Source organism: Artemia franciscana, chromosome 21 (assembly GCF_032884065.1).
Source record: "Artemia franciscana chromosome 21, ASM3288406v1, whole genome shotgun sequence".
Taxonomy (NCBI): domain Eukaryota; kingdom Metazoa; phylum Arthropoda; class Branchiopoda; order Anostraca; family Artemiidae; genus Artemia; species Artemia franciscana.
This window is the reverse complement of record NC_088883.1, coordinates 8872181-8887181: the sequence shown is the minus strand read 5'-3', so window position 1 is coordinate 8887181 and position 15001 is coordinate 8872181. Positions and strand designations below refer to the sequence as shown.

The following is a 15001-nucleotide window of genomic DNA, read 5'->3' as shown; positions in this document are numbered from 1 at the left end:
TTACGTTGAAGTTAATAAGCTTTCCCTTCTGTAAATGGTAACTTTACGGATTAGATACTAATTTAAAGTGGCACCATGAACTACATGGTGCAAGAAAATAAACAAGTAATGACATCAATTTTCGATTTAAATAAACTTAACCGTCTTTTCTTTGGTAAATATGTTACTCTAGGCTTTATTTTATAGAAAAATTAAATTCCCGGAATGAAACCGATTTAAATTAAGTTGAAGTTAATAACCTTTCCCTTCTGTAAATGGTAACTTTACGGATTAGATACTAATTTAAAGTGGCACCATGAACTACATGGTGCAAGAAAATAAACAAGTAATGACATCAATTTTCGATTAATATAAACTTAACCGTCTTTTCTTTGGTGTATATATTACTCTAGGCTTTATTATATAAAGCAAAATAAATTTCCGGTTAATGAAAACAATTTAAGTTAAGTTCAATCAATCAATCAATTTATTCAAAAAGAAAACACATAACAACAATAATAATAAAGATCCTAGAAGCGAACTTGTTAAGGACCAAAACAACAAAAAATTGTAAATGAAAAAGAGAGAGAAGAAAAAAAAAAGAGAAAACAAGGGTAATTAAAGCAAATTGAACAAACATTTAGAGAAATATAATATCAAGATTTTAGTACATTATTATATAGCGTCCGAAAACTTGTGGATAGCTCGACACTGGAGGGTATTACATTCCATTGAATTATAGATTTATAAATTGGGGATCGCTGTGCGGAACTAGAGATACACCTGGGGACAATGAAGGAACGGTTGGATGAACGGAGACAGTGGCCTTCAGAATTATTACTATTAAAATAAGTTAATAAGTGGGGAGGAAGATTTTTATGGTAAGCGGAATATGCAAGGGATAGATTTAACTTTTTGACGATTTGTTCAAAAGGGATAATACCAAAATCGGAGTACAAGTCCTTGGTGGGATATAGTCGTGGCAACCGAAAAACTGCTTTGACGGCACGGTTTTGAGCAGATTTTAATTTATTGGTAACTGAAGGATAAGTATTGCCCCATACAGATCCGCAGTATGAGATATATGGGTAAATAAAAGAATAATAAAGGGTGACAAGGATATCGAGAGGAAGAAAATAATTCACACGATTAATTATACTTACCTGTCGCAAAATTATGGCTCTAACATAGGACACATGTGTTGCAAATGATAGGCAGGAGTCTATGTGGACACCAAGAAACTTGGCAACTTCGACCTGCGGGAGGAGATTGGTAGAATATTTTAGGCCAAGTGCTGGCTGAACTTCATTTTTTTTGTAAGGGGTTTGAAATAATACCACCTGACTTTTCTTGCTGTTAATGGTCATGCAGTTAACGAGACACCACTCCTGTACTCTATTCAGAAGGGTTTGAGTAGAGGTGACGACGGATGGTAAATTAGGACCGGTGATGAAAAAGTTGCTATCGTCAGCAAAAAGTACTGGGTGCACTGATGGGCCCAGGTCCGTAATCAAATCATTAATATAAAGGAGAAAAAGTATTGGACCAAGAACAGAGCCCTGTGGGACGCCCCTCCGGACAGGTAGGGGATGTGAAGTCACCCCGCCCAGTCTCACACTCTGTACTCTACCAGAGAGATAAGAGCCGAACCATGAGAAAGGAACTCCGCGAATCCCTAGGTTATTGAGTTTACTTAATAAAACACTGTGATCAACCATGTCAAAGGCCTTTGAAAAATCCAGAAATAAGCCCAATACAGTATTTTTAAGGTCAAGTTGGGAACGTATAAACTGTGTGGCGTCTATTAGTGCATGAGCAGTTGAAAATTTGGCACGGAAGCCATATTGATGAGGAGAAATCAACGAATCTGATGACTGATTCCCAAATACAAAGGGAGAAAGACGTCGGAATATAATTCTCTCGAGCACCTTAGATATAACTGGGAGAAGTGAGATTGGACGATAATTGCTTATCTCAGACGGATCGCCTTTTTTATGAATCGGGATAACAATTGCTGATTTAAATATTTCTGGGAAGACTCCATTGGTCATAGACAGGTTTGCTATGTGCACAATGGGTTCACAAATATAGGAAGATACGGTCCTAAGAAGCTTATTACTTATGCCAAAGAAGTCAGGTGTACTACTATTAGAGAGAGATACGATAACTTGAAGCACCTCTTTGCGATCAGTTGGAGAGAAAAACATAGATCTGGGATTCTTGCTAGGGTGTACTGACTGTGAGAAGGAACAGGAGTTAGCATTTGGAATATTAGTGAAATAATTATTAAAAGCATCCGGTACTAAAATTGGGTCAATTAATCTGCCACTGATGTCCCTAAGATTAATAGGAACAGATCTTGAATTCCTTTTTTTTTGAAAGGATTTCATTTATTGTAGACCAAATTTGTTGCAAGTTCCCTTTGCAGTGAGAGATTTTTGAATAACAATAATTTTTCTTTGCTTCCCGGATGAGTTTGGTATATATGTTTTTGTATTTTTTATAATTAGTCAGGTCAATAACGCTACTGGTTTTGCAAGCTAACTTATATAGGTCATTTTTTCGGTATGAAGAGATTATCAGGCTATTTGACATCCAGGGGCGTATATGGGTAGTTTTTCGGTTTGATTTACGAACTGGAAAGGTTGAACTAATAAGATCACTCAATCCCTGTGTGAAACTACTTGTGGCTGAATTAACATCCTGACAATCCAAAGTCTTGGACCAGTCGAAGGATTTCAAACAATCCGTGAACCGGTTCATATTCACAGTATTATATATTCTATTAGACGTAGGGGTATTAGTTCTACGGGGTTGAGTAGCTGATAGGGAGGGTAAGGAAAGATAGATTGGAAAGTGATCTGACAGGTCAGAAAATATTATTTTGGAGGACAGGTGGTTTCCCAGGGAAGTGGATACAAAAACGTTATCAATTAAAGTAGCGGTAGACCTCATGGGATCAACTCTAGTAGGAAAAAGGATTGTGGGAAGAAGACCACTTGAGGTAAATGTTTCAAAGAAGGTATCACTATCATTGTTATTGCTAACATTTAATAAATTACAATTGAAGTCCCCAAAAACTATTGCCTTCTTTTGTGGTAAATTAATAAAACTAGAAAAATCATCAAACTGATTACAAAAGAAAGGTGTCGGAAATGAGGGTGGTTTATAAAATAACAAAAAAATAAAAGAATTCTCGTCTACACTTATGTCGACGATTATTGAATAAATGCATCTATTATTTATAGGTTGCGAGAACAAGAATTCACAATCAAATAGTCTGGTGAATTTTAGACTTGATCGGATGTAAAGAGAAATGCCGCCAGAGGACTTGGTTAATTTTCTTTCAATATGAATAGCTTGAAAGCCAGTGAGGGAAAATTCATTAGTATCATCAATTTCTGAAAGCCACGTCTCCGTTATTCCAATTACGTCGAAAGGGCAGTAACCATTTGTTAAAATTAAATCTTTAAAATTAGCCCACTTATCCCGTATGCTTCTGATATTAAAGCAAATTACATTAAGTTTGGTCTCTTCCATTAGCTTAGGTTTCACATTTTTCACAAAATCAAAAGTGTCGAGATATTTACAGTTAATTTGGTTTAAAGGGCTATCGGGGCTAGCTAAGGTGTTGGTGGACAGATTAGCTTGGTCATCGTAATAATTAAAAACAACATTATTGCACAGTGACAAATTATTAAGAAACGTAAAATCTTGTAAAGTACTTGTACTTGTGTTTGTTTGACTGTTCATTTCTTAAGCAGTAGTTTCTGTGCTTCTGGACATTTATACGAATAACAGGGGTGGTCGGAGGAGCCACAGAGAGCACATTTCATGACAAGTTGACACGGGTTTTCTTTGGAGTTCTGGTGGTCACCAGCACATTTAGAGCATCTCGGGGAAGCTTTACAGTTATTCGCAGTATGGCCGTAGCACTGGCATTTGTAGCACTGGGTAGGCAAAAACTTGTACTCAGTTATAGGTAGACGCTCGTAACCAATAACAAGGGGATTCTCAGTGGCATAGTTTAGGTGGTCACGTGACTCAAACTTTAATCGAAAAGACCTCGTACTTCCTAACTGAACAACTTCTATACAGTTATTAGCGAGATCACATAGGTCACTTTTAGATGTTCCGTCAGGCACTCGGCGTACTATACCGAAAAAGGCAGGACTCTTCACTTTAGCATTCATGGATTGGTCTACTTTGCTTAATGCATCTGCCAAAGTATTGGCGGCACCCTTGTCCGACAGAACTACTTGCCATGCATCCCTCCTAGGCCTCAAAACAACTATGCTTGAACTGACACCCCCACAAGCTTTATCCAGGAAATCTTTTCGAGCGTCAGGATTATTCAAGTTTTTTGGTGGATTTTTCACAATAACTGAATAGGACGGTTTTGCGGGTGGGGGAGGTTTCATATCAGGAATAGTTTGCACGACTGACCTTGCTTTATGGTGCTCAGCGAAGCTTTTAAATTCCATGTAGAGTTCATTAACCTTTCGAGTTAACGTAGCTGTTGTCTCCCCTGGCACACATGGGACCTGATCTGGCTCGAAAATCAGATACTGAGGTAGGCTGATCTTTTTCTCATCACAAAGATCAAAGGCTCGAACCATATCACTTACATTATCAGTCACTTTGGGGCGCTCAGTTACCCTAGTAATAGAGGCGTCAGCCCACAAAATCTTCTTTGCTTCAATTAACATATCTCCTTTGAAAAAATCGCAAGCAATTTTTACAATATTATCAGCTGAACAACCTGCATTTCTAGCCCGTGAAATGAAATTCAACACGGGATTCAAGACAAGTCTTTCACCTGGCATCATCCGGTGAAATGATCAAATTTCATCAAAATTCGTGGGCGGGGCCACAATAGTTGTCAGTAAAAGCAATAGCAAATCAGGTAGTAATACTCACAAGATATATATTCAGAAGTTGCGTACACAATTTTAATTATCCAAAATCCAATTATTCAAAGCAAATTGTTAACAGCACGTTACACAACTTAAATAGTTGCGTACACGATTTTAATTATCCAGTTATCAAAAGCAAATTGTTCACAGCACTATATAGCATTGTACACAATTTCAATAGTTGCGCAATGAAATAAATATCCAAACAATAATCCTCTGTAAGTTAACCAACCAATATAAACTGGTTTTCATCCATATAGGTCAAAGTTGAAGTTAATAACCTTTCCCTTCTGTAAATGGTAACTTTACGGATTAGATACTAATTTAAAGCGGCACCAAGAACTACATGGTGCAAGATAATAAACAAGTAATGACATCAATTTTCGATTAACATAAACTTAACCGTATTTTCTCCGTTGTATATGTTACTCTAGGCTTTATTTTGTATAAAAAAATAAATTCCCGTTTAATGAAACCAATTTAAATTAGGTTGAAGTTAATAAGCTTTCCCTTCTGCAAATGGTAACTCTACAAATTAAATACTAATTTAAAGTGGCACGAAGAACTACATGGTGCAGGAAAATAAACAAGTAATGACATCAATTTTCGATAAACATAAACTTAACCGTATTTTCTCTGTTGTATATGTTACTCTAGGCTTTATTTTGTATAAAAAAATAAATTCCCGGTTAATGAAACCAATTTAAATTAGGTTGAAGTTAATAAGCTTTCCCTTCTGCAAATGGTAACTCTACAAATTAAATACTAATTTAAAGTGGCACCAAGAACTACATGGTGCAGGAAAATAAACAAGTAATGACATCAATTTTCGATAAACATAAACTTAACCGTATTTTCTCTGTTGTATATGTTACTCTAGGCTTTATTTTGTATAAAAAAATAAATTCCCGGTTAATGAAACCAATTTAAATTAGGTTGAAGTTAATAAGCTTTCCCTTCTGCAAATGGTAACTCTACAAATTAAATACTAATTTAAAGTGGCACCAAGAACTACATGGTGCAGGAAAATAAACAAGTAATGACATCAATTTTCGATAAACATAAACTTAACCGTATTTTCTCTGTTGTATATGTTACTCTAGGCTTTATTTTGTATAAAAAAATAAATTCCCGGTCAATGAAACCAATTTAAATTAGGTTGAAGTTAATAAGCTTTCCCTTCTGTAAATGGTAACTCTACAAATTAAATACTAATTTAACGTGGCACCAAGAACTACATGGTGCAAGATAATAAACAAGTAATGACATCAATTTTCGATTAACATAAACTTAACCGTATTTTCTCTGTTGTATATGTTACTCTAGGCTTTATTTTGTATAAAAAAATAAATTCCCAGTAAATGAAACCAATTTAAATTAGGTTGAAGTTAATAAGCTTTCCATTCTGTAAATGGTAACTCTACAAATTAAATACTAATTTAAAGTGGCACCAAGAACTACATGGTGCAAGATAATAAACAAGTAATGACATCAATTTTCGATTAACATAAACTTAACCGTATTTTCTCTGTTGTATATGTTACTCTAGGCTTTTTTTTATATAAAAAAATAAATTTCCGCTTAATGAAACCAATTTAAATTAGATTGAAGTTAATAACCTTTCCCTTCTGTAAATGGTAACTTTACGGATTAGATACTAATTTAAAGTGGCACCATGAACTACATGGTGCAAGAAAATAAACAAGTAATGACATCAATTTTCGATTAACATAAACATAACCGTCTTTTATTTTTTGTATATGTTTCTCTGGGCTTTAAATACTAATACAAAGCGACACAAAGAACTACTTGGTTTAACGAAAGTACCGGGTAATGACATCAATTTTTAATTAAAATAACTTAATCAGCTTTTCTCTCTTGTATATGGTTACTCTAGGTTGTGAGTACTAATCTAAAGTATCGCCAATACTTTTGGCGTCCTCCAAATAAATAATTTGGAGAAAACATATTATACTGCCCATGCCCCTTGACTATCTGGATAAGAAATTTTGTTGATAGTGTAGCATCATTAAGGTAAAAGGGGATTGATCTCAATCTTTGGCCAGCATCTAGACACAAGCAGACACTGTTGCCATATCACTAGCAGTCTCTGTGCTCCCACACCCCGCAAATTGCTCATTTAGCTTGCTCTGAGATTAGTTATATAATTAAGCGTGCCATGTGAAGGGCTTAAGATTTGTGATTGATCAACATTATTCCGAGGTTTGATAATAGTGAAAAAGAATTAGAATGCAAAGGAATTACTTTCTGGAACTTTCGCTAATACTAGATTAAGAATTCTAAATAAAAAATCGGTTTATTATTACAAATAAGGTGATTTAGATACATCAGTTAGAACTGCTTTTTTATATTTACATTTATTTTTAGAAAAAATGTGTTATAAGATTATCGGTTTTACTGAATTAAAGTGACTCAACTAAGAAACAGGAGCTTATATAATAATTCCAAAAGTACACTCCATGGAGACCTCAATTCTCCTTTCGGTAAAAAAAACTGACAAAACGAGAAAATTTAACAAAGAAAAAACGAGAAAAATCTCAGCCAGTGAAAAAGCGAGAAAAATGAAATTATTTTGGTCAACCGTCTCCATCCTCGACCGAACAAACTTTGGTTGACGTCTCCGTCTCGTCCCCCTGACCTCTGTCAACTGTCCTCAGTGTCAAATTAAAAATAATAGAAAAAAATGCAGATAAAAGTCCACAGGACAATACAAAAAGACGAACCTCAAAAACAAACTCTAAAATAAGAAAGGTCTTTTCTCAAACAACAGCACAAGTGCAACTGAATAAAAAACTCGGTTTTAAATCGTAATTTGAAATTTCACTTGAAAATTTATATTGTGTATGGCTTGTTTGGATTCTAATTGCTTTCCAGGCCTGAAAAGTGGTTTATCTAGTGTTTTTCTTCGTTATATTTTCTTGTTTTCTCATGATAAGCCAATGTTGTCTCAGAAATTTTTGAGAAAATTGGGAAAAAAACCGAATCAGACTAAGAATAAAAATGGCAGAATAAGTTTTCCTAATTTTTTTTTTATTTTTTTTTTTTTAGCGGTATTTCGCTATTTCAGACAGTATTTGCATCTATTTAAGGCTAATAATTTTACTTGCAGCCTTCGGGGAGTATACATATACGAAACTGAAACCGTTCGCAAAATGTAAGAATTAAACGTTGTTATTATGAAGGAAAAAGTGCGCCTTCCTCGTTGTTGTAGGCTAATGGTTTGACAATGTACTATTATCCTAGAGAATGCTTTAATTTATTTTACTTACGTCTGTGGCATTTTGGTCGGCAAATCACATTATTTCTTAGTTCTGGAGAGACAAATACCCTAGTCTTTAAAGCTCTTGGTTGGTTTTAACATAACCTTTCAGCAATTTTGAGCAAGCAAAAAGAAAGAAAAAACTTCGAGTCACAAAATTCTTTTAGAAATAATTCTGTTGTTTCTCTGTTCTTTTATTGTATTTTTTTATTAGTATAAAATAATATTATCCTTATTCTCATTTATGTGATAACTAGCAGATAAACGGTCCTAACAAACTACTTTGATTCATACAACTACATCCTATTCAGACATGAAACGGCTCTAGTGCAGCGGATAGTTTGAATAAACATCGCTCTCTATGTCAAATTGGGGCCATTTCATCAAATAAAACTTATGTAGGAACTAACGATTGATTAGAAAGTCGTTAATTTTATTAATAGGTGCGCTTTTCAGTGGCTAAGTAGAATTTTTTCAATATAGCTGTTGAATCGTCATGACCTAGGCCGTATCCAGAGGGGAGGGATTATGGGTTTTGAAACCCCCCCCCCACGAAATGTTTGTCTGACTAGTAAAAAATGAATATAAACAAAATTTCTGTGTGTTTTTCAAGTTTTTGTACCCCCCGCAAAAGATCATTTTGTAAACCCTCCCCCCTGGTCATGATGGTCATGGTCATGACGCATGAATGCGTAACAAAAAAAAGATGTTAGTAACAAAAAATTCATACTGCTTGAAGACGCGCAGTTTGGTGCAGCCAAGCCAAGACGCGCAGCCAAGGGCCACTCAGTTGCCTGGCTAGTGACATAAGGAGGGGTGCTACCAAATATCTTAAATTCCGAAAAGCTAGTAAAAAGGCAATCCAAGATAGTGTTTCTTCCGTGCTCAATTTTTCTTTGGATCACCCTGTATTTCCCTGAAATAAAATCAGGTTTTCCGATACCTTCCTAAAAATTACTATTTCTAGTTTGTCTTAATGTTCGTGCATTGGTGAATGTTAATTTTCTTAGAGATTTCGGAAACCAACATTTTTTTTTATAAATTCCAGGAGTTCTAATCCAAAGCCACTCAAACTTCTACAAAATTCCAAAACAAAGATATCAGCACCCACAAAACACAAATTTAGCCTGGGTATGTCACTAAAAAAATATTTATGAATACAAATCAAACCACAATGTCCTTATGGTTTTAAATTGAGTTTTTCATTAAGTTGACCTTTTCATGCGTATTTTTGAAAAACTATATACTCAACTCAATGGAAATTACGTCAAATAAGCCTTTTCTTAATGAAACGCTTGTGGTGAAATTATCCAGATTTTGACATTTCTCAAAACCTCAATGCCTGGCTCTTAAATAGATTAATTAAAAGGAAGGTTGGAAGGTCCTAGTAATACCAATATATCTTATAGTACTTGTAATGCTAAGTAATATTTTATTATCACTAATAACATACAAGAATTTTTTTCTTTTCACGAGGAAAATTTAAAAAGCTACGGTTAGAAATTACGCGCTACTGGATTAGAGCGGGCTTCTTTTTAATTAATAACGTAGTTAATTACTAATTAATTGTTTTTAATAACTCTTACTGGTGGCAAAACACGTATACAAACCAAAAAACAATAAGGACGAATTTACAAGAGAAAGATTACTAGATTTTGCCATGCAAAGAATTCATATGCATTATAAGCAAGCGCTGTTTATTTTGAACTAAGTTTTTAAACCAGACATACCCCGTTCCCCCCAGAAATACGGTTATAGTTAAATCAGTGCTAAACAATTCAGAAACACAGATATTGGTATATTAATTACCGAAAATTAAATTATTGGTAAAATGATAATCCTAGTGCTATATTTCAAAGTTTTGAGCGTAAAGTTTTAGCTATATTTCAAAGTAATGATATATATATATATATACATATATATATATATATATATATATATATATATATATATATATATATATATATATATATATATATATATATATATATATATATATATATATATATATATGAAACATAAACATGAACAAAACTAGTAATTCTGAATTTAATAAACAGACTCTAATAATTCAGTTTTACCTAGAACTAATAAAAGGATAATCTATTCCGGTATATCTATCCTGTTGTATTAATATTCCAAAAATAATTTATATTTTCCTGTATATTTCACTATATAATTTATTCTGGTACATCCAATCCAGTATATTTGTGTTCCGATATCTAATTTATTCTGGTATATTCCAGTATATAATTTATAAATGGAGGCGCACTTTTTTCAGTTAGTTGTTTGGTGATAGGAACCTCAAAGGCTGACAATGTATTTAGTGCATGGTTGTCTTTTCGCATGAAAGTCTGTCCACACTTTTTGCACTTGTTGTCCTTATTCTCCCTAGTTGTACCTTTTAGTACCCTTTTTAGCGTTCACTAGTATCCAGGGCGACGAAGAAAAAATGCATAAACACTTTAGATGCTGAGAAAACTTTGCACTTGTTGTCCTTATTCTCCCTAGTTATACCTTTTTTAGCGTTTTTGATCCATTCTTCGAAGAAAAAATGGATAAAAACTTCAGATGCTGAGAAAACTTTGCACTTGTTGTCATAATTTTCCCTAGTAAAAAAAAAATGCATAACTACTTTAAATACTGAGCGAGTAGCTTCATAAGAAACTCGATGTCTCAAAAAACTCTTTTGTTATTTTTTCAAATTTTAATCCTTATATTCAAAGAAAATTTTGAAAGAGCACTTTCACATGATGAAGTCTTAAGGGAATTAAATTGTATTATATATAAAACCAAAAAAGAAAATATCCTTGAGTGTTTTAATCCAAGAGCACTCAGCCTTTTTGTTAAAGCATCAAAACTATACAAACAAAATTACGTCTTACGTCTTTTAAGCTGTATCGAAATACTTTTCCTATAACAAAAAAGACATTATTTTAGCTAGCCTATGGAATTATGACTTTAAAGATCTTTTATTTGAGATCTTTGAATGAAGCTTAGGTTATTTTGTAGTAACCATTGTTACTCTATACAATCACATCTTTTGTTAGTCTTATATATAATTTTCCCAAATTTTTCCATCATTATATTTATATATTTGTATATATTACATAGACAGAATAGTTTTTATGTTTCATAATTTTAATATTTTGTTTATTGTTCTTTCGTTAAATTCATATTTAATAATTTTATGTATTCAAAAATTTTCTATAGCTTCCTTATTCATTCTTGTTATATTTTAACTTATTCCACCGTACTTAATCGCCGGTTATATTGCAGCACTAAGCCATATGAGGCCAACAAGATTGTCCCTATGAAATAAAATTATTCCACCGTACTTATTCGCCGATCATATCGCAGCACTAAGCCATATGAGGCCAACACGGCTGTCCCTATGAAATAAAATTATTCCACCGTACTTATTCGCCGATCATAACGCAGCACTAAGCCAACTAGGCCAACACGGCTGTCCCTATGAAATGAAATCATTCCACCGTACTTATTCGCCGATCATATCGCAGCACTAAGCCATATGAGGCCAACACGGCTGTCCCTATGAAATGAAATCATTCCACCGTCCTTATTCGCCGATCATATCGCAGCACTAAGCCATATGAGGCTAACACGGCTGTCCCTATGAAATAAAATTATTCCACCGTCCTTATTCGCCGATCATATCGCTGCACCAAGACATATGAGGCCAACACAGCTGTCCCTATGAAATATAATTATCTGTCATGTTTCATAATTTTAATAATTTTTTTATTGTTCTTTCGTTAAAATTATATTTAATACATTTATGCATTCAAAAATTTTCCAGAGCTTCCTTATTCATATATATATATATATGTATATTAAGTATCCTATAGTCCTTTGGCTGGATAAGAATAGAGATAAAGTCGTTCTCAACTAACCTTAAGTACCAGGGGCAATGGAATTGATTTTTGTTTGTTGGAGTTGGTTTAGTGGAAATATAAACAATCATATACGTATATTCTTAAAAAAAAGAAGTAAAATTGGGAACTCAATTTTAATGAAAAAACTTGCATATTTAGTTTTAATAGAAGCAGGCACCAAATCAAACAGTTTGTGGTAACGAACTGTAGTAAGGAGCGACCCGGCTAAATATTAACCGAAACTCCAAAAAAACGGAATTTTGATACCAACAGTTACATCAAAAGAATTGAATGTTAATGCTGATTTTCAATATATAAGTTTCATCAAGTTTAGTATTACCCATCAAAAGTTATGAGCCTGAGAAAATTTGCCTTAGTTAAGAAAATAGGGGAAACACCCCCTAAAAATCATAAAATCTTAACGAAAATCACACCATCAGATTCAACATATCACAGAACACTACTGTAAAATTTTCAAGCTCCTATCTACAAAAATGTGGAATTTCTTATTTTTTGCCAGAAGGCAGATCACGGATGCTTGTTTATTTGTTTGTTTTTTTTTGCTTTTTTTCCAGCGGTGATCGTATCGATCCAGTAGTCCTAGAATGTCGCGAGAGGGCTCACTCTAATAGAAATTAAAAGTCCTAGTGCCCTTTTTAAGTAACCGAAAAATCGGAGGGTATCTAGGTCCCCTCATACGCTCATTTTTTTTCCAAAGCCGTCGGATCAAAATTTTGATAGCCATTCTGTTCAGCATAGTCGAAAAACCTAATAACTATGTCTTTGGGGACGACTTAATCCCCCACAGTCCCCGTGGGAGGGGCTGCAAGTTACAAACTTTGACCATTGTCAAACAGTTCGTGGTAACGAACTCTAGTAAAGAGTGACCCGGCTCAATAGCAACCGAAACTCTAAAAAATGGTATTTTTATAACAATAGTTACATCAAAAGGATCGCATTTTAATGCTGATTTTGAATATATAATTTTCATTAAGCTTAGACTTACTCATCAAAAGCTACGAGCCTGATAAAATTTGCCTTATTTTAGAAAATAGGGTAAAACACCCCTTAAAAGTCATAGAACCTTAACGAAACATACGAATGTAGAAGTACGTTACGTAAGTTAAATTGTAAGTTACGCATATTTTCACTTATAAAAAGGTTCGTAAAAAATTAAAGTTCTAATTGCCTTTTTAAATAGTAAAAAATTGGAGGGTAACTAGGCCTTTTCCCCCGGTCCTTTTTCCTCTAAATCTTCCGATTAAAACTATGAGAAAGCCATTTAGCCATAAAAATAAATTAATATGCAAATTTCGTTTTAATTTTTCATGCGAGGAGAGCCAAAATCCAAACATGCATTAATTCAAAAACGTTCAGAAGCTAAATAAATAAAAAAGTATTTTACTGTTTTAAAAAGTGGAATTAAGAGAAAGAGTCAAATTTTAGCGTAAAGAGAGGGGCGTTGAGGATTGAACAACCCCTTTCATATACGGAGTAATTTCTGTTCGTTTTAAGTTTTAATATCGCTTCTTACTTTCAGTTAAAAAAAACTTGTTTTTTTTTATTTTTTTATTTACATATAGTAATGGCTATCGGGAAGTGTACAAACGTTTTTGGGGGACTTTTTCGAGTTGGGGCGGGGATGGCTTAGGGGTTACGTTGTAGGATCTTTCCATGGAGGAATTTATCATGAGGGAAGAGAATTTCCTTGAAGTTAGGTTAGGCAGGATTTTCTTGTATTATTAAAAAAAAAAAAAACGTGAAAATAAATAAAAAAAATTTTTCAACTGGAAGTAAGGAACAGCATTAAAAATTAAAAGGAACAGAAAATATTATGCATATAACGGAGTTCGCCTCCTCCTCAATACCTTTCTCTTTACGTCAAAGTATTTTTTATTAATTTCAACTATTTATTCTGCGGCCTTTGTGATTCATAGGTCATTCTTAAAGAATCAGGACAAAATTCAAGCTTTAGTGTAAAGAGCGAGGTATTGAAGTGGGGACAAACCCTTTCATATACGTAATGAAAAATTTACAAAAATAGGAGTTTGTTACGTTAGTTAATTCGTAAGTTACGTATATTTATTAGTAATAAAAACGTTCATAAAAAAAATAGAAAGTCCTAGCTGTATTTTAAGTAATCAAAATCAGAGGGCAACTTGGCCTCCTCCCCCACTCCTTCTTTTCAAAATATTCCGATCAAAACTATGATAAAGTCATTTAGCTCAAAGTCAAATTTCATTTTAAATATTCATTCGCGGTGAGCCAAAATCAAAACATTTATTCATTGAAAAATGTTTAGAAATTTAATAAAAAACGCGTTTTTTTTTAACTGCCAGTAAGGAGTGACATCAAAACTTGAAATTATTTCGTATATGAAAGGGGTTGTCCCCTCCTCAACTCCTCGCTCTTTACGCTGAAGTTTTTTATATTGTTTTAAAAAGCAGAGTTGTGAGAAAGAACTTTAGCTTAAAGAACGAGGCGTTGAGGAGGGGACAACCCCTTCCATATACGGAATAATATCTGTTCGTTTTAAGTTTTAATGTCGCTCCTTACTTGCAGTTAAAAAAACTTGTTTTTTATTTAATTAAGAAAAAAGAGAAGAAACATTTGTGAAAAAAGCTAAAACGTATCAAACATCAAAGGTATGGCTTTCCTTTGAAGCTGTGGTCGTCAGTAAGAATCAACAGATTGTTAATGTTTGAATTTTGGGGGATGAAAAGTGTTGCCTATTTTAAATCATTAGTTTTGCTTATTTATTTTCGTGATTCGGCATGGCAACACTGACAGAAATGTAATACTGCCCTATAAAATTCGTAATCCTGAAAAGACCAAAAACAAAACTGAAAAAATCAAGGTAGGTATAAGTAGGTTAAGAAGAGGCCTGTGAGCAAAAAGTATCTTGCTTCTGTGTCCTTGGTACTTTAAAT

The 15001-nt window shown here is 33.6% G+C and overlaps 1 protein-coding gene across 11 annotated transcripts in view; it reads left to right on the top strand.

The window, feature by feature from the left end:
* The window catches only part of LOC136041019 (sodium channel protein para-like), a 592014-nt gene that overhangs the window by 231858 nt on the left and 345155 nt on the right, over positions 1–15001 (top strand). For 8 of the 11 annotated variants that reach the window (XM_065725536.1, XM_065725534.1, XM_065725528.1 and 5 more), the window contains exon 21: positions 8026–8070. The exons of the other annotated variants lie outside the window; for them this stretch is intronic. In XM_065725536.1, the coding sequence (XP_065581608.1) occupies positions 8026–8070 (45 nt within the window). The remainder of the gene's footprint in view (positions 1–8025; positions 8071–15001) is intronic. 11 annotated transcript variants of the gene reach the window in all.